Below are 22,818 nucleotides of genomic sequence, written 5' to 3'. Positions count from 1 at the left end.
CTGAGAGTTTTCTTAGTTCAATAAGAATTATAGATTAAAAAATAAATGAATGTGTAAAGCAAATTCTAATGATGAATATGTTCTTATCTTTCTGCAATAATCCTGATTCACATTTGTGAAATGAAAACAAACTACTCGACAACTTTAACATTTTTCTGATCAATAAACTTCAGGAGAGGGAAGGAACAGTGAATTGAAACAAGGCTGTGCAAGCAATGAATTTTCTCCTTTCTCTTCAAGCGTTCCTTTTTCGCTGTTTTGCAAAACCAGTTATCACGAGACAACTAATACATGTGAAGAAGCCAACCCTTAGATAAGTACAGGGGAAATGTACAGGAGAAATTTAAATAGGAAATGTGCTGAATGAGAAGTTTGATTTGGAATTTATGTTATCTTAACGCATTCTATACTGAAAATATCTCCGAACAGAATGTCAAAACCTGGGGCTAATGAAAACACAAGTGGAAGAGGAAAACAGAATCTATTTTAGGACATGTGCAGTCTTAGGACATATTCCAAAAAACAGGTGGTATTTTGTGATTGACTCCTAGTGCAAGAAACAACTCAGAAAGGAAAATTACTTGGGCTACTAAGTTCAGAGGAGAGCACCCTGCGGTTCTGGTCCCTTCTCATCTGGGGTCCCTCAGGCCGTACTGTGGTTTCCAGAAAAAACCAGGACATGTGGGAGATGGTGCGTTCCCAGCTTGGCAGGGGAACCCAACAGGCTGCTGCTGTGGTAGGCATGGGCTGAGCTGACAGCAGCTATACTGTGGATGGAGCGTATAGTAGGTCTCCTTTGCTCTTCCCCTGATCTTTTTGCTTCTTTTCTACAGCGTAGCATAGGACTGAGCACATCTGCTCTAGAAAAAAGGACTATTTCAACAGCGTTTGACCTACATTCCCATAAAGGGAGATGGGACTGGACAAATGTCTCTAAAGTCATGAACTGAGCACTAGGGAGCTGTATTTCAAGAGGCAATCTGCTCCCTATCTCATATCTTTAATTTCTGTTATGAAACCCAACCACAGAGAAAATAAAGAGAGGAACTCAGCATTAATTACTAACTTCTAACTTAATAAAGTGTCCTCTGCAAAGGGCCCTCTGTGGCTGCAGCACTCTGCAGCACATGATGGAATTGCAGCAGCCGCTTCCTTCCCTGGCTCTCCGCTGCTCCCTGGGGCTGCTTGTCTGACCACAGTCTCCTGTAAACCGGCTGCAAATTACTTCTTCTTCTCTGCAGTGTGGATGGTGGCCGATACATCCGTTCCCATTCCTATGCATACACATTTCCCACCCAGCAACGCTGACCCAAGAATAAGAGCGTGACAGCATCTCCTGTTACCCGTGCTGAGGGTACCACTCCTGAGGATCGCTCCCAGGGGATAAGCTGGTCTAACCTATACTCACCATCTATGTATCACTCAGTTTTCTGTATGTTTAGCCTGTCTTTAAGCAAGACGTATCCACTAGATACTCGTGTGCTGCAGTAATGACAAAAACATATATCTGTGCACTAGAGTATTCAATGGAGCGACGTGGATATATACTGCTACAGTGTCTAACACCTTCTGGGTGCTATATAAAGTCTTCCACTATACTAAGATGGTTGGTGATGATTTACCTGCTATAAAGGTAAATAATGTCATGTTTCTACATCCTATGCACGGGGATATATCTTCATATACTTTATATTAAAATAAAGGAAATACATTCCCATATCCAGCATCCAGCCCCTATTACTAGACAGATTAGGTAAATATACAGCGGCAGACTGCACAGTTCTTACACACCTGAGGACTGAGGCTGCTATTGTTAGGGTTTAAGTGAAAAAGTACAGACTGCCCAATGTGGCCTGCAGGCTATGTGTGTGTACGCATTTTGTGGAAATCAAAGTATTAACCACACCATCCTAAAATCCCTGTATCCTGCCCAAGCAGAGACTCGCAGCAGTTACTGCAGACCAGAAACACTGGGAGAACTCCAAGTCACAGTCAAGACCCCCAGGCTGTACTCTGCCATTTTTGGGTCAGACCCTGCCAGTGGTGATGGAGCTACAACAGACGTGTACAAACGCGGCAAGAGGGACTTCACGCTTTCAGCCTATGAGAGAAGCATTAGCTTTATTGTTCTGCTCTGAAGGGCTTGCTCTCAAGCACACTGACAACATTAAATTAATGCATGAAGTGCCAGAACTCGGGAATTTGCCCCAACCTGTGCAGTGTATCACATAATGAATACCCAGTCCAGACGGTGTTTCATCTAAATGTATTAAACTACACACCTGGCCTACTAACTCAGGTAGATAACCTGTTGAAAGAAAAACATTTCTCATCAAATAAGGCACATGGTATGTTAAATAAAATACCTAACCTAGTACATCATGTCAATATTAAATCAAATTTGTTGCATGTTGAACAGCTCTTCTGAGAAGCAGATTGAATTATCATGCACAGCTAGTGATGACAAGATTACTGCGAATTAGCTTTCATTAACTAATGTGCCAAGTTCATATATCACCTGAGTTAAAATTAATGTATGGCATGACGAAGGAGATCTATCAATAAAAGGCAAGACCCCAAGAATCTGCAACTTCACAATGCATTCCCCTTGATTTCCCAGAGACTGCAATCTCCTAGATGTTACTTTGTCAAATGAGATATTTTTGTTTCAATCTAACAACGAACAAGACACACGAGAAAGATGCTTGAAAGCACCCCTTATGGAAAATATTCCCACTAGATTAATTAAGCTTTCTACAGGGTAGGCAAAATAACACTTTACAGAATCTGGGGGGGATGGAAGCAAGGGGAGATAATTTTTACCTGTATATTCAGTTTTGTTTATTGATTTTAAAATTAATCGCATCTGCTTGTAAAAGACTGCAAAAAGATTTTGCTAGGTTCACTATATCTCACTCGATCTGTACATGTTAAGTAAAAAAAGAAGCAAAACAAGAAAGATAGCTGCCCTGCGTATGTATAAGCAGATAAGCATACAGTCGTAAAGAAATGTCCCCCCCCAATTATTCTGGAATCTGAGAATCAGCTCAATTCTTTCTAGCTCAGACAGTCCCAAAGCATGCCAAGGACTGCTAATTCACATCACGTTGTCTGCAATCTCTGCTCTCCCATCTATGCAACTTCATTTCTCCTTAAAGACTGAGCTTTCACGGTTTCAAGGCATACAAACAATATCTTAGCACAGTTGTGCTCCCAAAGTCTTTGTTACAATTGCTTTATAATTACCATCTTTCTAAGCTGGTTTGATATCCATTAGTTAGATTTAATGCATGTTAAAAGAAAGAGCTAATGGACACTTATCAGGAATCCAAATAAAAAAGATAAAAAAACCTTTTACTTTGCCCTTTATACCACATATCACTATAAAAATACACAATCCTCTCTGTCTACTCCTGTGATAAAAAAAGCTAAAAATTCATCCAGTTTTTACTGATTCCGCTGATTCTCTATTCGGCTTTATCTTACAGTTTATGTTTTTTAATGGCTGGTAAATGGTTGCAGAATCATTAAAGGTTGGTTAACCTTCTCAGTCTAATTTTGACCTACAAGATACTTAATTTAATCATTCCCCCATAGAAAAGGATTGAATCATTATGTGCAGACATGTGGTGATGGCCATATTACATTAGATCTTCATTAACCCAAGTTAATAATGGCTTTGTACTAATGGAAACCTCCCCTTCCTCCTAATTTTTTTTCCCCTAAATTGGAAAGCTCACTTAGTGAATGCTCTGCATCCGATGCTAGATAGAGAGAAGACAGCAATTCTTGGTGGGAAGATTAAATACTGAAAAGCAGTGTACAATTTACAACATTTCTTAAAAAGAATATTTTCCATTCAGAAGACTTTCCCGATACTAGCCTTCTTCCCCACAGAGGACGGGAATGTAATGCCCCTACTCATGATATGAACGCTTCACCCTTTAAGTGATTTCATTCATTGCAACAAGGTCTCAGGAACAGAAAGAGAGCACAGTAGAAAAGCAAAGATGTCAAAACCAACTTACAATGAAAAGTACAATGGGATCCCGAACAAGTCCTCAGAGTACAACTATACACATAATTACATGTCTACAGCTTCCCTATGTAAAAAATTATCTTTCTTACCAATAAACATGCTGAAGTGTGCTTGTGCTACCTGTATTTTTAATTGATCAATAGAACTAAGAAGATTCTTCCATTCCCAACACGGGGAGGTGAGGCGAGGGGCGGGAGGGGGCTGCCTACAGGTACGCAGGTTGCAGTGCCGCCGAGCCATCCCAGTTCGTTTTACTTGCCCTACCTGGGGCACCAGTAGCAGTCCAAATGGCACAGCACACGTGCTGTGGGTGAATTTACCTTGCCAGTAAGTATAAATTTGAGAACGGTATTTAGACAACTGCTGTAGCGTCGAAGACTAAAACATCTCGGCAAACAAACCTGTATCCTCAAGTTAAAAAAATAAAACGTGTTCAATAGGTGATTTGAAGCACTTTCACATACTCATTGTTAACAGTTTCAAATGAAAAATGGGGAGCCGACTCACCAAAGGTGCTGAGCGGAGTTATATAGGTAAGCAGGAATGTGTGCAAGACATCGAGATGACACCAAGAAACTCTACCGCAGATGTAATAAATTGCAAATATACTTAAATTAAACTGCATCCCACATGCTCTAGATAGAAAACTAAACAGAAACAGGGCTTTCCTTCCGAATGATATTCCTTCGGTCATAACTGAGAGGTACTGTCGTTCTCCTTCACCATTATTTTTGTAATCATTGGCAAATTTGACCTTTCAAGCAGCTAACCTAATTCAGAAAGGATGCCGCTTCCTAATTAGCGGATACATCAGATTCTCAGCCTCAAACAAGGCAAGAGGCAACCTAATGAGAATAAAGTGAGCAAGCGGGTCTGGAGAGATGACTGAGCAAGTTGAAGACGCTGCTGTCACCTGGAACTGAAATAATAGCTTCTTATTGTTAAAAATGAAATAAATCCCTCCAGAGAGAAAATGAGCGGATGGGCTGAATGCAGCATACACATGGGCGCAGCCAGATTTGAAAGTAACTCTTGTACAGCAGCCTGCAGCCTACTGAGACCCTGTGTACCGCAGAGAAATAACACAAGTAAAACTTCAAGATGGGCAAAAGCGCATTCAGCCTCTGAGCAAATAGTTTTGACTGCATAAATCGATGAGCCTCAGCTCGGCTGAGTTCCTGCAGATGAAACCTCTCGATTCCCAGAGGCTAATTCAAAAAATGGAGAAAGCGTGACTTAGGACAAGATATCCTGCACACCACCACCGACCTGTGCTTAAAAGTATGGCTAGTTTTCATGCTTAACTGAAGGCAATATGCAACCAGTGAAATCATGCAGAACCGGCTGCACAAAACCTGAGACCTAACACATCTTCCACAAGGCTTGAATCCAATGCTTGAATTTTGACATTATAATGTAGTGTAATGTAATGTAATGTAATATAATATAATGTAATATAATGTAATATACGTACTATAATACATATAATACTACGTTCTTTGTAACTGGTGGTTGAAAGGAGGCAGAGTGGACTATTGCAGTGTTGTAACTCCCTTCTAGAGTGGTCTCAGAACATAATTTCCACATTTTTTTAATTTATATCAGCATGGCCATTTTTTCTGGAGGGCAAAACCATCAGTCTAGGGATTTGCATTTTTTTCTCACCTACAGTCCCATAATTCACTTCCTTGCTCTTGGGACTGGATGCTTCTGAAAAGGAAATTAAGAGCACAGATTTCATAACCACTCACCTCGAAATAAAATGGAAAGCACTACCACATGCGTCTGCAGAAAAACAATTTCTTATCTTAAAATTGTGCTTGGCTGAGCAAAAGAACTTGAAAAAGAATATTGTGTATCCTAAGTCTGTGTGTAATGTGTGAGAGAATAGAGTCAGGTTGGACAAAGCCATTTTTAATAGCATATAAAGTGCAAGGATAACAGTACCACCTACCCAAACTGCAGAAAATGGCACTGCACTGATGCATGTATTTAGGCTTGTGATGAACCCAGAAGTAACGCACCCAACCTGTGAAGAGCTCTGGGACGACTGCAAGAATCTATCGAGACCAACTCTGGCTCTTGAAGATTTTACCATTACGTGTTCTCTGTGAAACGTACGGCATTTGCTTTGTTTCCAGCCTCTAGTGCTACCAACAGGAACGCGCGCCTGGCACACACGCTGGCCTCCCCCGTGCCACGTCACTGCCAGCAGCCGAGCCAGCCCGAGTCCGTGAACCTGTTCAGGTGCTCTGTTCAATTAGGACCTTCCTAAATGAACAGTACTAAAATTAATTTACCTCCAAGTTGGTAGAAGAATAGTGAACGCTTTAATTATGAGCAGCACTATGGCGTTTTTGGAATGGGTCGTAATGGAAGGAAGGGGTTTTCACTCAGTGTCCTATTAATTTTTAAAAATGAAGTGTCTTCTCTTCAGATCTCAGGAGCTGCCGCTTTCATTTCCTCCCCTGCCAACCCAGCAGCACCCGCTCTGTTCCTTCACTGAAAGAACGACCTGCAGGACACCAGGCATCTCTTTATGAATTGTACCGTCAGGTTGGAGAAGAGGAACAAGCCAGAACTGCAGAATCCACATTCCCCACATGAATATATATACAAATGCAACTATATGCCTTAAAAGATTAATTTCACAAGCCTTAAATTGCAGTTTAATTTGAAAACTAATTCAGCCTCATAATTGGCTTTCTGTTCAAATCACTGAGGCTAAAGATTTAAATTCTTAATATTCAGATGACTTTCAAGTTTCTGGCCCCATCTGTGCATTAGTCCATGGTGTTAATCTCTGAGGGAATCTCTGCTGGCATAGAAATAAAATAAACAAACTGGGACACTAGTAGAATAATCGGCTTTTAAAATCCTAGGGTTTTTTATATACTGCTTATTTTTATGAGATTTCTTTAACTCAATTTGCCACATATAGATTTGGCTCCCAGCTATTTCATTTTTCACGTGGCATGCCATCAACAATTATTGTATCAGACTTCCATGAAATCAGGAGGAGACAGGGAAATTTTAAATTACAACATTTCTCATGTAAGAAATACTAATATTCTTTTATTTTGGAGGACTGTCCATACTTAGCAGTCTTCCACACCACTCCCAGGGAGGGTGGCAGGGGTAAACTATCCTACACCACACCACGAGCAAGAAGGGGCTGGATGAAACTCTAGTTTAAAAGAAGCCACTTGGACTTTTGCTACTGACTTGAAAGGGACCAAGATGCATCCAGAGAGTTAGTGAAGTGGAAAGGACGAATGGGAATGGAAAAGGCCAGTCTGACAGGAACAAATTGTTTTGGAGAGATGTGTTAATTTTTGACAATCTTTCTGTTAAAACAAAATAGATACAACCCAGAGCAAAGCACTCGAGTCACTGCGGAGCATTTCACATTGACCTTTTCAGAACTGAACGCTTCAGTTAAGTAAGACATCCACATCCTATCGTAAGGTACATTTTGTGGTGGTTATAGCAAAACTAAGCTTCTGCAGCGACCAAAATAATCTTTCTCCATCACATTTTTGTTTTGTGATTCAATTCCCTTTTTTTCTTTTACATTTAAGCATTTTCATTCTATCTTACCGAGCAATTTTTTTTTTGGAAACTGTAGAATTTCTTTTGAAACGGCACTCCCCCAGGACACCCCTGGGATGCTGCAAGCCCAGCGGTACGAGTGCAGGGGCTGGGCTCATGGCAGGCAGTAATTGGTGTTGTACAGGGGGAAAAACCCACCGCAAACCCCAGCTCCTTTCTGCCGTGAGGCGGTGGAGCTCGCGCGGTACGGCTCAGAGACGTGGGCTTTGAAAGGGCAGCAGAATTCTCGCAGGGCAGGTGGTGTTGGGCAGTGAAGCTGTGCAACCCGTCCCACTTTATCAGCACTTGAAAGGTAACTTCTGCAGCTCCAGGAGAACTTCGCTGATTAAGGCTGCCAGAGGGACCAGGGGAATTTCAGCTCGAGCTTGCAGCTGCATTTTTAAAACTTGGCTGTGTTGTTCATATAGAGGCAAAGTTCGAAGCAGCAGAACATTATTCAGTATGAGTAAAACACACTCTTTTAAGATACACTTTCAAACAGTGGTGTGTTAAATCAAAACAACTCGTGGAGGGGGAGAGTAAGGAAGAAAGATGGTCCCGTGGAAAAGAAAATCCTGCATCACTATTCCTGTTCTGCATTTTTGGAAGGGCCTGCATTTACACATTAAAATTGTCCAGCTGCGTGACCTTAGGCTAGATAAGCTAGAAATGCATTAAAATGTTTTCCAGAGAATATCGGAAAAGGAAAAAGAAATGCAATTCAGTTTAAGAGCCATCACACATTTGAGGATGTAGAAGGGCCAGGCTGTGACACGTGTTCATGCTACAGAGAACTTTACTCCACCAAGAATGAGCTCCTGATTTCAAGAACACTATGCTACGGTGTAAGACACTATTTCAATTAAGTTATTATAATCTTAACCAGCAACAACAACCTATTATAATTAATAATACTTGATGATTTCTTTTCTATTCCTGTCAAGGGTTGCTTCAAGGTGACTTGCACACCGCAGAGAGCACGCTCCTTGGAAACCCAGGCAGTCTGAGTGCTCTGCAGTCTGGGAAGCCCCTTCACTTAAACCCCATCAGGCTGTCTCTGATGAGTCTCTTCACATTGCTGCCAAGTCTTCCAGCTCTTGGCCAATCCTCTTGGAAGGATATTTGTATTTTAGGCTAAAGGCAAACTTGCTGCTTCTGTGGGAGGCTAAGTGCCCAGCAGTATCACACCGTGCCGCAGGTTGGAGTACGCATTCCTTCTGCGTTCCCGTTTTCTTGGTTCACTCTACCTCCTTTTGGCTTATTCACCGTCGACTCAGTAGGTCACATCTTACTTGGCCACCCACCGTCCCCTGCCATGTCCAGGCACAATCTGCAGCTGTCCTACAGGGTCAGGGATGAGGCCCGGCGCTCTCTTCCAGCTCCCCGCATCCTGGCTGCTAAGAGGGGACCACGCTGCACTTGGTGGTGCCCCGGACGCCTTCGCTTTGCCCCGTAGCCCAGGGCGTGCTGTGACAGCACCGCAGGGCCCTTTCCCGTTCCCTTTGAATGGGATCTGCTCTAATGATCCTGCTAAGACTTACAGGGGCTTTCCTTGCAGCTCAAGGTCACCGCGCCCTGCTCATTCTGTGCTCAACAGCATATTTTTGACGGTCTTGCTCTGCAAAATTTCCATGGGTAGAGCTTGAGCTCCATATGTCCTTTTTTTCTTTTTTTTTTTTTTTTAAATCTGGGCAAAATTCCGACTGACTTCAAACAGTCACTGGCATGCTCACACTAGCTGCCCTCAGAGTCAGCATTTATCTGTGGTACTCTAATACTCTAGCTACTTTTCTCATAAGAGGTGTGCAAAATTATTAAGAACATTGCAGATACTGTGGTAATCGAGTAATACTGCATTTTTAATCACAGCCGTTATAAACAGGCATATGGAAGATGTGAGAAATAACAATTGTATGGGATATCCAGGGAAGCATTTTCAGTCCTCAGGCGTAGTTCAATAGCAACGAACAGTGGAAAATGAATGTTGAACTCCTGTAACATATAATAAGATTTCTTAGTTTGCTTGAAGCAAATCTGTACTTTATACATGGATATACACACATATGCATATATATAGTTATAGATGCATATACGTGTGTAACTTACTGTTGAATCAATACTGAACACATTTTGCTGTTACCCCTAAAAATATGCAATGCCTTTCATTTGTCGACCACTGCCACAAATAATCATGAATTCTGGCCGCATATTTTTTCTCTTGCAACGGCTGCTGTGGTACCTCCTTACTTGTTATAAAATTCTGAAGCATCTTGAACTATAAAAAAGTTTCCAAACCTCTGCAAGATCTACGCTTAGCTAAATACATTATCTAGACTTGTCTCTACACAAAACAGAGGTACATAACTTTGAGGCAAAGGAGGAGCACACAGAAATCCACAGTAACTCTATGACCTCTCTTTCACTTTCTCAAAGACACAACATCATGTTTATTGCCAAGTACATGGAATGAGGGCCTCAGATACCCAAATTCCCAGGAGGTTCTACAAAAGCAAAGAACAGAAATTCAATACTAATATAAACCTTTAAAAGAATACCGATTAAACAGGGAAGAGGGAAAAAAAAAACAACCCCAAATACATCAAAGACAAATGTAATTGCTTTTGAATAAAACCAGATTGCTTTCTACCTACCTGCCTTAAAGGCAAGCACTCCAGCCTGGGATACAGAATACCAAAAATCACTGGTAGAAGCAGAGGCACAAGTATTTTGTAGGCAAAGTTAACCTATTCTGATTTAATAGCTCAAAGGCTTATCTGGATTTCAGACAAGAAGAGGATGCAATTTACTGCTTCTTTCACACAAATGAGCAGAGCTAGTTAAAACATTCGGGAGCACTTTGAATATTGATCTGTCCTAGAATAAGACGTAAGAAATCTGATTTGCTATGGAAATGTTGTATCAATCTTCAAACCTTGATATGCCCCAAAGTGGCCTTCAAACGAAAGCCGGAAAATCCTCTGGGAAGATGTCATTAGAGCCGTCAGCTCAGGGACTTCTCGCGTCCCCTCTGCTAAGCAGGACGGGATCAGCACTTTGAAGCCGGTATGTCACCACCCAAAGCATATCAGGAAGGGAGCTGTACCTACTTTTTCCTCAAAAGGAACGTCACGTTCTGTCCCCACTACGTGTCACCGCAGCAGCCCATTCCTCACAATGCTGAAAGACAATCAATCACGACTGCGAATCACCTTGTTAAAAGTAGTGGCCACTGGAGACTTCCCTATGACACCTCAGGCAGCGGAGAAGCCATGATAAATGTTTGCTGACACGAAACAAAGTCACGCGGTATTTAACCCCTGAGCTGGCAAACAACTGAGGATAAAATTTGTCTGGGAAAAATCTCCCTCCGATTTCGGGAGACTTCCAGTTGTACTGGTGACAGTGTTCACAGGATAATTTATGTTCAAAGAATGAATACACTCATATTAGTTATGCTCAGCAATAGGCTAAACCAACCCTGCTACCACCTTGGAAACGGCAGGCTTACACCACACTTAAATAACAAATCAACAACACAGTTGAAAAGAAAGCATTAAAGACCCTTATAACTGTATTTTTCCAAGCATAGAAACATGTTCACATAAAAATCATCACTTGTATTCCATGTGCAGCTTACACCCTCACTAATTTTTCAGCCATAAATTTTCTGGAATTCTGCTTTGGGTTTTTCCCCATTTCACCCTCTGTAAGAAAAGTCCATGGGGACGGAGGATGAACCAGCAATTTCAGTGGGAATATTCCCACTTCAGTATGTTTGCATCAAGCCCCAAATAAGAAAGTATCTTCTTCACACTTTGGGACACAGACCTCTTTGGAGTCTGACTGGGTGCCAGATATTGACTTTGCAAATGACTGGATATATCAAGGAGGCAGATATTCAGCGTTTCAGGCGCAGGGTCAGTGAAAGACCACGGCTGGGTTGGCTTTCAGTACTCTGCGGTTAGAATAACAGCCCTGTACACGTGTAATGAGCGTATGAGAATGGCAATACAGCGCATTACTCTACAAAACTGCTGCTTTTGCAAATTTCACATCTAGGAAGGGACCACCAGGATCCAGGTTCCCTCTAACCCAAGTCTGTGCTTTCTCTGCATCCAGAGAAAGAGATACCAGCTCGACTGGTCCCACCTCCATCAGTCTTCAGTGAAGAGCCAGCAACAGCAAAGCTCTCCTACATTCCCTCTATTTCAAGAAGAGGCAAAACCACCATGCCAGATTAATGTTTGAAAGCCTGTGACAACTTCAGGACTTTTTTTCAACTGTACCTGGTTTAGAGCCTTCATCAACAGATCCATTATAGACTTGGTTTATAAACTCCGGTCTGTTGTCATTCATATCAATCACATAGATGTAAAGGTCAATAGGATTCTCCACCTTGTTTCCATTCATATCCACCGCATGAGCCCGGAGCTGGGAATAAGCACAATGAAAGCATAATATCAGCAATTGGATTTGTTGCAGAATGAGAGACTATGTTTTGTAAGAATTGACTTCACCTCATAAATACTTTCTCAAAATTGAACTGAGCGGGTATCTAATTCCAGCAGATCGCAGTGACGTGGTTTCCATCTAGACTCTACACACAGACAGTTTTTCAAGGCTTAACATAATATTGAAATAGTATTTTGAAACAGCAGTTGTCAGTGGAAACACTTTAACTGTGGTGTAGTGATGCTATCTCCTTCACTGCTAATAGAGCACTATATTTTTAATTTTTAAGACGTGGTGAACCTTGTCTGACAATCTGAAAAGCAAAATTTGCTTAGCTCCAAACACGGTGAGGAAATGAGTTTGACTCGAGAGGTTTCTTACGGGAACCTGCAGCCTTTCATACCCACAGTAACAGGGATTACTAAGTGAAGAGATTTCAGAATGACATTAGTATTGTTTATTCTTTGTTTAATCATGGTCTCTAGGAACAGCAACAGTTACGGACCCCACTGCTCTATGCACCAAAACCCATAAAAAAGTCCCTTTCCTTCAAACGATGGGAGCCCCTGTGGCACTACGAATGAAATATTTTTCTCAGGCTTGACTAAAATATCCAGTGATGAAACATTACAATAACCAGAGCCACAGTGTTAAGTCCTCAGTCAAAGTGGAACTGCGGCTTTATCTTATTAGCAGTAACCATCAGTAATAATGCTCGAAAACAAGAGCATCTGTTTTCTGAACAAAAGGGACAGATACAGCATGTCAAAATGAGTAATTAATAAAACAAAGCAATCAACAATAGTCTGGAACAATCAGTAATCAGGTGAAAAAAATGGATAGCTTTCTCATTAAAGGGAACAGATGGCTACTCTAAATGGTGTGTGCGCTGAATGAAGCTGCCGATGTCGGCTTCAGAAAAAAAACCAGACAAGCGAGGAAAGGGCTGCACGGCCCCTGACGATGGCTGGGCAGCGGAAAGGCATCGCCTGGGTGCGGGCGCTGCAGATTTCATTTGTCATCTCTCTTCATTTCAGCACCTGTGAGCATCGCTGAACCTCCACACCGCCATGAAAACTGGGGAGGGCGCTCAGGACGGCTGTGTGATATGCCACAAGGCTGGCAGGATGAAGAATGAAGGCTTCAGAGGACGCTAGCTTGGTACAAGGGCTGGCTGGAAGAGCGGGGCTGACGGACAGGGGACACAGCAGCTCGTGCCTTCCGAAAGATTGAGGCCTCTGGTCCTTCCCGGCAGCTCCCTGGGCCATCGGGCTGCTGCCGGGAGTTGGAGCTCCTGTGCCAAGGAGGTCTCTAGCTCCTCTGATGCATGACAAATAAATGTGCTAATTGCATTAGCACTGGTTTCCGTCTTTCGCTCTCGCTGTGCTGTGATTGATGCAACTTTCTCCTTCATGTATGGTGTTCAGAAGTCCAGAGCTCAACAAAAGAAACTGCAACGCTATTAGGATGGGCTGGATTAACATTTAATCAAGCAAAGAGAACAAACTGCCATGTGAAATGAGCTAGGAGAAAAACATTTTTTTTAAAGAAGTTAAGCAGCAGTTTTTCTTTAAAGACTGAAGAAGTCTGGCTTTGTTTTCAATGCAGGATGTACCATTTGTATTTCATGACTTGTAATGCTCTTAATATCTGCATTTCTTGCCTGCATACAAACTGCTTTGACTCCCACCTGTTGAGCTATCCTTCATCACGTCAGATGTAGCAATTCAATAACTTTACCAGTCAGAGGTCAGACTGCCTTTGAAAAAAAGTAATTCGGAGCTAAAATTAAAGTTATTATCTTCAAACTGCGGCAGCACTGGGCTCTCTCTTGCTGCATTTCCAGCAGCGGAAATGGTTCCATTCAGAGATAAAGCAGAGAGCAAAGCCGGTATCTTCCCCTTCAGATCTGACTCTCCCCCTGCAAATTTTTAATTACATTTGATAGCTTTTGTTTGAAATCTCCAGGAGTAAGGGATTTCTCAGCAATGCACGTCTATCTGCTTGTTGCGCTCACCAAGCACATGTACCCACAAAGGTGTTACTGCCTGCACTCAAGGAAAAAAAGATTCAATAAGCAAGGCTGCAGGAATCTCATCAAACCTGCGGTGACATGCACAAGTGTCACCTCTGCCCCCAGCCCAGCACCAGCACCCGGGCTGAGTTATGGGCGGGAGGACAGCGGCTGGGGACACGGGCACTGGTGCGGGCACTGGTGCCCTGACTAATGGCTTTTGGACAGCCAGGAGGATGGCACCAGCTCCCCGAGCCCAGCGCGGCAGCAGACCCTGTGCCTTTGCACCCTGGATTGTGCTGGTGTCGGGGTGTCCATAGCTGCTCTTCCTCTGCCCTCCAATGCAGTTGTTACTGCCGCCCTTTCTGCACGCCCCGCTTCTCTCTCCTGCTCCTTTTTTGCCTGACTTCAGTGAACTTTTCTTCTTTTTTCCTCTTGTGCTTGCTTGCATGAATTTTCTCTATTCGCATTCTTTTAACAATTCTCATGTGCCAACGCCTCCATATCCTTCCACAACACATTGCTCCTCTGTGGTCAGTGCCAGCCGCAGCAGCGGGAGAAGAGAGGCCTGAGCCAGAGGGTTGAATCTCAGCTTAGCTCAGTGGGAGCTCTTCCTCATTAGAGATCATTCCTCGTTAGAGACCATTCCTCATTAGAGACCATTCCCAGCAGAGAGAGCAAAGGAAGGAGGGACTCCAGTGGGGCAATCTGTCCACCGGGAAACTAGCTGTATCTCCAAGGTAGATCAGATACTACATTTCCCTTCCTTAATTCATCTTCTCCCTTGTTCTCCTACCCTACTCTTTGTATTAATGAGGCATCCTCAAGCAGGACAACATGCTTGGTTTTGGAGTCGTTGTTCAGATCCTGAGACAGGGCTCATCTGTGCGAGGCACAGTTTGAGTCTAACGTGGGGCTCCTGTCATCTGCTCCCACCTGGGACCAAGCGGGTGTTTTGGTGGTAGAGCGATGGGTGGGATGAAAAGCAGATGCATGTGAGGACTTTGTGGCACTGGGCAAGGCACAAACGGTGATGGCTGTGCTCTGTCAGACACACGCGTCATTTAGAGTTGGAAAAACCACCAGTCGAAAGGCCGGTGAGCACAACCTGGGCCACAGGACACACGCCAAACACAGGTCATGCACGAGTATTCACATGGAAGCTGGTGGCTAGCTGGAGATACAGTTAAGAAACATTTATAAAGTTGGTTTGATGGTAGAACATGACAGGAGTAGAGAAGGAATAAATAAAATCAAATGAAATACCTTGCAGAGGATTCTGAAAAATTAATATAGGTAGCTGGCTAATCTCTAGCCGGTATATCGCTCTGCTGTACGCCAGCCAAGGAGCTGGCTCGATATTCTTTAACAAATATTGTTTAAAAGTATGACAATCATTGCTATCATATTCAGCAGCAGCTACCACGGGTCTCTGAGGTTTTTCTACTGACAGTTTCCAGTGTAAATGTAGCTGTTGGCATACAAATGATTCAGTATCATGATTATTGATTACACTGGAGGCTGGTGGTATCTGAAGGTAGTTAGTCAAAGTCAACACAGTGAATTGTGTTAAATATGAATATTACTTATGCACTAATACTACTAATACAAATATACATTATCAATCAGTGACAGAGTCTTTAAGCAATAAGCATACAATGTCATGCCTAATTTGTATGCTCTTAATTGTGATTAAAAGTTCAAATTAGAGTATTGTGACACAAATGGCTGGCATTACTCACTAGAACTTGGTTCAAAATACTGGAATTAGCTCTTGTATCCCTTAATTTCTAGTAAACTTTTTTGTCTCCTTGCACTTCAAACAACTCCTTCTCAGACTATAACCCACCTGTTCTGCTCTAGCCATTTCTGAGACAGTATTTCATCAGTCTGATGCTGAAAGCATACAAGCGTCTGGGACTGGATTAGGACTTGCTTCAAAGTTTCCTCCTAATGCACATTACTTGAGTATCATAAGCAATGACTACTTACTGACACGTTTATGTTGATGTCTTTTGAAAACAGAGCTTGAAAAACGTCTTGGAAAACTAACCTGCCAATTTACTATCCCTTGTACTTGCCAGGCCTAACTTCAGCTTGATATGAAACCGGTGTCTGGATGAGAAAAGACATTCAGATTCACTAATGCTGTCAGCAGTACAAACGGGACTTTGGGAATGCAGTTAAATAAGGCCAAGAGAACTCATGCATGTTAAATATTACTACCTGCTGAAACTTATTTGGCATGCAGTAAACATTAAGGGCTGACTACAAAGGGAGATGCAACAACACATGCCTGCCGCAGTGAACGGCAGCAAGATGGGGGGAATGAGCTCGTGCTTGTGCTGGGAGTGTGTCCCGAGGCTGCGTCCCCAGACACGGGCACTAAAGACACTGGAGCAGCTCCCACAGCATCACTCAGTGCGAGACGTGCAGTTCTGCACCACAACGTGGTATCGGTTAAGTGGCTGCAAAGCCCTTCTCATTTTTCTCTGCTCATATTTGCAGCTGACTCTGCGTCTGGGATGTCTCCAGGGTCCCTGGAGAGTTTGTACTCTGGTTTGTAGCGCAGACGAGAAAACAGATGAGGCCAAAATACAGCTGAACTTGCGATCGCTACCACTGCCAGTTGTGCTGGGAGGTTAATGCAGGAATGCTAGCGCACACTGCACCTGGGCAGACACTCTGAGTCCCAGAGGCAAATACATCTCTGCGTACCTCAAGCTCGGAATGATCCTCCCTAAGAGTTCAAGAATGATGTTGAAAACAGGGGAAGTTCTGCTACAGAACTCCCGATCTAATTAGAAAAAAATCTGTTTCACCTTAGGGAAAAAGGTAGGTTTCATCAGACAAATGGCTTGCTAAATGCGGGGAGAGTTAAAACACTAGTATTTTAAAAATGGTAGTCCTGAAGCGATACAGATAATTATGCATAAGAAAATATGTGTTGAAAATGTGGGAGTTAATGAAACAGAACTCTTCATATGTAGCCTCACAAACACTTGCAAATTATTATTATTTTTTTTTATAATTAGTTTTTAGATTACCTGGGAATGAAAACAGCAAGGACAACACTCGACAGTGACAGAGATGCTGAAAAGACTTCATTCTGCTTAGGACTGCAGAAAAGCTGAAGCTGTATAAATGCACCCATCTTCAGCCAGAGCAGCAAGCCAGTATCGGGTAAGACACCCATGTCCTGCTGGGTGAAAGGGACCAGGGATGGTGCCTTGCAGCTCCCCCAACATCCTTTACCCCAGCTGAAGAGTTAAGCTACTAATCCGAGTTTAAGAAAACTCTACAGCAGATGTCAAACCCATTTAAAGATGGCCAAGCTCTACGGCTCAGATCCAAGCCTAGACCTCACGGCACTGTTCCTCCAGTAGGCGGTGTAAGCCCGGCTCCAAGTCTGCCTTTCCTTTCAATTAGAGACTCAGCTATATGAAGTGGCACAAATTCATTGACTTCTCCACAACCTGCAAGAGCCAAGACTTTGGACTGTATCTTCTTTCTGGAAGCCGGCCCCAATTTTTTCCAGTTTCTAGGACTGTTCGTTCCTACTGCAAGTTTCTGCACTAGTGTCTGGGTCATTGCTTTGTGCATGGTGTATTTATAAATGCTTTGTAAAAGAACAATTTGATGGTTCTATAAATCATCAATCCATTGCTACTGAGGCTGAAGGATCTAAAGGTTGTTTACAGCCATGACTTAAAATGTTCTCCATCACCTTCAAGTGTTCTGCTAACAAAGATTTTCTATCACTCACTATTCCTGTCTATAAGGTCTCATAACATACTTATCAGTTATTCACTCTCTATAAACTACATCTTCCTGTAACCTTCAGAGGGTGAATATGCTTATTTACATATGGATGTCACTAGTTCAAGGTTTCCGTAAGGAACAGAAAAGGCTGGAAATCCTGCGGTACGGATGAGGCAGACTTATCCAGTCACCTTTGCCAAGGTGAGAATTCAGTTTACTGAATTCACTGTAACCAGTAGGTTAAGTTCGTTATTAGGAGGCACATGATTTGTTGTTATGGAGGACAAAATCTTTTTCATCTTACGTTTTTGACTGAGAGTGTCTGATAGTAGACATCACAGTGGCTCCATCAAAAGTGTTAACCTGTGTATTGTATTATTGTCTACACTGTTATAATAACCTGGCACTGCTGAAACAATATCAACAATGCTGAGATGCCACATACTGTATCTCAAATATTCCTTTTTCAAAACAACCTCTCTTCATATTTTCCTAGGCACAACAAACAAAATAATTGTTCTTGTTCACAGAGGATAAAATAATTTTCCTTCAGATCTTCTTGTACCCAGGGGAAATCTCTTTTTCCACCCAACTAAAGAGGTAATCTATTTTCCTTATCCTTCCACCCCAGTCCAGAAGCTGTGTCAACATGGTTAACTGGATACCTCATAAAGCTGACAGAATGTGCATCTCCGACGGCGCAGTTAGGAATACGGTGTCAGTGGAAGTGACCCGTACCGTTTCACTGACATTACAGCATCCCTGGGAACGGCTATTACGATGCCGATAGATGTGGCTAATGCTGATACAAAGCAATCCATGAAACAACCTTTCACAACCACTCCAGGAAAGAACTAAAGCACAGACACAGAAAGTGTTTGAGATTTTGCAGGGCTATCATGCAAGGTGCAACCCATTTTTTTAGCAATTTGTGGGACTGTATCGGCTGTGCAATTACGCTGTGCAATATAGGGGCTAGGATTTATATCAAAACATAACGGCCAATTACACTCTAAGCATTCTGCAGGTAGAGCATTTTATGAACTAGGATAGCATGAGGCACCACTTTTGAGTGTAATTAATCTTAATTATTTCCTCATATTTAATATTAGCCTATCTGCATATTTAAAAACCTAGCTGACACACCCCCATCATACTGCCTGAACATCTCCTAGTAATTTAAAATGAAAAATGACTATACCAATTATTGCATGTTTAGCTGCAGTAATGATTCTTAAATTAGTAATTTCCCAAGACATGCTAATGTAGCGACTGGCTTCTCATGGTTTTGGGGGGTTCAGTCCACACATAAATTTGCATGGATTTAATAAGCAGCGTGAAGTTGCACCACTTTAAACAAATGACTCTGACTTTGTGTCTGAAAAGGACATCAGTTTAATGCTGCTTTGCATTGGTTTGGCTGATTTAGCAAGGGCAGGTTACACTAAAGGAAAGCAGAAACAAAGCCAGCATCTCCATATACAAAAACAATTGCTCCGGCAGAGCGAGACTGAGACTCACAGTGTTAGTTAAGCCTGAGCACCTCTGTGCAGTCAGCTCCTCAGGTCTCTGCTGACACAGGGAGCCCATCCAAACTGTGAACTGGGCTCCGATTTTGAGCAAAACCCCTGGTCTTCTCAAAGCTGCATGTCCCTTCTTGAAGCCAGCATTTCTGGTCCAGTTTTGCTTTGAGCTTGCGAACCTAGATAAAACTCCAAATGTTTTATGCTTACGTGGTAGGAAGCTCTTTCTTCTCTGTCCATCGGGCGAGTCACATACATCCTGCCAGATACAGGGTCAATGCTGAAGACTTCCATCGGCGGCTGGTCGGCTCCCACTCCAGTGATGCTGTATCTGATATGGATCTCTTTGTCTTTATCAGAACGAATCTGGATGAAATAACAAAGACAGCAATCGATAAGTTTTGGACAAAAGCCATATAGATGTTTAAACAACTTTAAAGATCTGAGCCTGAAAGCTGCATGAATGTAATACTGCTGTCAATTTTGACAAGGGAGCTGTACGCCAAAGGTTTGGGGAAAAGCCAGGAAAAGCATATTCCACATATTTTCAGCTATTTTTCTCTTTTATTCATGATAATTCTTTAGGAATCATTGAAATTCTGACTTTTTGCCTTAGATGTAGAAGAATCTATATGCACAAAAATTGCTGTTTACGTGTTATTGAAACCCTAGGCTCCGTAAAGTGTCCAAATTGTTCAGCTATACCCAGAGTCTCCCAGCCATTAATCACTTCTGAAAACGCTGTCTGCAAGCTCCCACATCATGTTCACAGTCCCTGTGACTGTGCACACAAATACTCTCATGAAATTTGAAGAACAGGGCTGCTTGCTCCCTCTTTGTCCAACCCTGCTGGCTCAACAAGGCAAGGCTGGGAATGCCCGGTGGGTTGTTACCATTTCATTTGACTATTTGTTGAGGAAAAGCATGTTTGGCACATTGCTTTTGAAACCCCTTCCCTCCCATACCTTGAGAACAACACAAACTGAATACAGCATGACAAATTACATGAACCTTGGATACAGAGCTGAGAAAATAGAAAAGGGAGGTTAGTATGTTGTCCTAGCAACCCTGACTATCTCTTTAAACCCAAATTTAATTTTCTGATCAAATGCTGAAAGAAATCCTTGCAACAGCGTGACTATTCCTGAAAGAAAGTGCAAGGTACAAATAAATTACCACCCCCTGCACCATCACAAACTGTCTTGGCAGTGTAAAAGCAACGTGCATAAATTTTTCCCTAACAGGTCTATGAATACAACAAAGCAGCGGGAAGATAATAGAAACCTCGTAGCTGAGTGCACGTTAGCATCTCTGCTACAGCAGCGGCACGCTCAGAGGAGCCTGAGTGGGTTCAGTGGGATGCAGGAGGCCCCTGCACCCCCCCAAACAGCCCCAATTTGAGGAGCGAAGGTGGTTTCCCAAGGGAAGAGGAGGCTTCACTTGTCAGGCAAAGGAATTGGGACGGGGCTGTGGGCTGCTCTCGCACTCCTCCCGCATGTGACCTACCGCTATTTCTTCCTCTCCTGACGCGGGAGGCTGACAAGACGCTGAACGTGTCGGTGCAGAATAATATCAGATCCCCTGGCCCTGAGAATCTCCTTTGATGCCTTTGTCCAGATCATTACCAAGTTTGTACACTGTTTTCTTTGTACTGCCTCCACCAAATAGTCTGCTCCCGTTAACGGCTAATAATGTCAGTTATTACTAGACACTGCCAGGATTGATTCGTGCTGCACCTACGCTTCTGGAGCTGAAGGTCAAGGAAGAGAGACAGTTTCATCTGTCTTTTCTCTACAGGATTCACTGCTTGTTTAGGCTATTAGTACCAAGGAAAACTGATTGGACTTACACTGGTATAATCACTTAAAAGAGGTACGGGGGACATTGTGAAAGTGCCCTCATGCTGCACACAACTGTTTATGCAGGTTTTTGTGGGCCCAGTGGGTACCTGTAATAGGGACTCAGGCAGACAGGCATGAACCCAATTTTCATTAGCAAATCTATGGGTGAAAAAGGGCATATTAAAATTAAGCTTTGCTTGCACAACCGGGGTTTTAATGATGGCAACCGACTCCCCAGTTCAAGAACTGAAGTCCACAGTCCCCATTTTCAGAACGTTAGCTTTCACCCTGCCAGGTGGAAAGGGCTGAAAATTGAATTTACGTGACTGTCTGTGCAAAATGTATAGCTCGAGTCAGGGAGTTCAAGCTCTAACCCCCTATGTACACATTTGTAGCTAGGCTTAAGGTAAGTGAAAACGTAGGAAGCCACCACTGGACCTCTAGTTTTGAGCCAGCATGGGGTTTCCGTCTTAGAAATTAAAAAGGGTAATGTGGGATGAACAGTTGTGTGTCTGTGTCTATTAACGTGTGTTTGCACAGCTCCGAAAGACCTAAACCGTGTCATGATAAAACCAGCCCTTCATCCTTTACAAAGGTGGAAGAAAAAAAAAAAGACCAAACCCAAGGTATCTGCACTTTCCCTGCCTTTTTGGTCACTGAAATACAGGAGCTGGGAGGGTCTCCCCAGGCCCAGCCCCAGCCCCAGCCTGGCTCTACTATGGCACCAAACAGCAAACCAGTCTCTCTCCAAGTAACTAAAATGGAAGCAATTTTAACCGGAATCACAGAATAACAGAATCTGTTAGTTCTTTGCGGACATTTTTCTGCTCTATTTCCTGTTGCATATAGTACCCAGATCCCATTGTGATAGAAGCATTAGAAATGCATAGAGAGAGACAGAAACAGGGAAAAGGAGGCTGGATTTAAATATTCAGTGCTAAAGGCACTATATTTTATTTTCAGGAAACGCAGATAAACAGAAGCTCTCTAAGAAAGCTATGTACAGTTTAATAAAGTGTCTGCTATAGGATGTCCTTGCAGCACTTTTATTAGCATTAATAGGGTCTAAGCTGTCTGTATGTAAATCATTGCAGATCTAGGAGATGAAATATATCATAAGACCCACACAACTTGCCCAATTATACTAAGAAAAATCCATGAGCTAATTATACTGCTTTGAGCAAAACAAAGATGGGGGAAGTATGTTGCAAATATTCAGCAATAACTCATTATTTGTTGTTAATTGCCATCATACTACAATGGTTTGCCTGTTACCTGTACTTAATTCCGTTTCCAGTAAGAATACAAGGATGTGAAACGTTCAGAAAAAATCATGTAAGAAGTAGCACTTGTCACTGAAAGTTGCAAAGACCATTGACAATGAAGCATAGTATGTATTACTACCAGGGAGATATTCATCGCACAAAGGCACATGCTTTTTATATTGGAACATGTAATTTTAGCACTCTTAATGAGATTTAAAAAAAAAATTTTTTTTTCAGTAATCCTGTAACATTTTGACCAAAGGTTTCATTTGCATAATTCCCAGGGTGCAATTTAGTAAATCTTGTTGAGAAGTTAAGAACATTATCTGAA

At 42.5% G+C, this 22,818-nt stretch overlaps 1 protein-coding gene across 1 annotated transcript in view; it reads right to left on the bottom strand.

Moving 5' to 3' along the window:
• CDH4 (cadherin 4) overlaps positions 1 to 22,818 on the bottom strand; it is a 462,344-nt gene that overhangs the window by 82,431 nt on the left and 357,095 nt on the right. The window contains exons 5-6 of the mRNA XM_049816532.1: positions 19,592 to 19,747; positions 11,917 to 12,061 (exon numbers count right to left, since the gene is read on the bottom strand). Of these exons, the coding sequence (XP_049672489.1) occupies positions 11,917 to 12,061; positions 19,592 to 19,747 (301 nt within the window). The remainder of the gene's footprint in view (positions 1 to 11,916; positions 12,062 to 19,591; positions 19,748 to 22,818) is intronic.

Source organism: Accipiter gentilis, chromosome 14, assembly GCF_929443795.1.
Source record: "Accipiter gentilis chromosome 14, bAccGen1.1, whole genome shotgun sequence".
Lineage (NCBI taxonomy): Eukaryota > Metazoa > Chordata > Aves > Accipitriformes > Accipitridae > Astur > Astur gentilis.
This window is presented reverse-complemented; position numbering and strand designations above follow the sequence as displayed.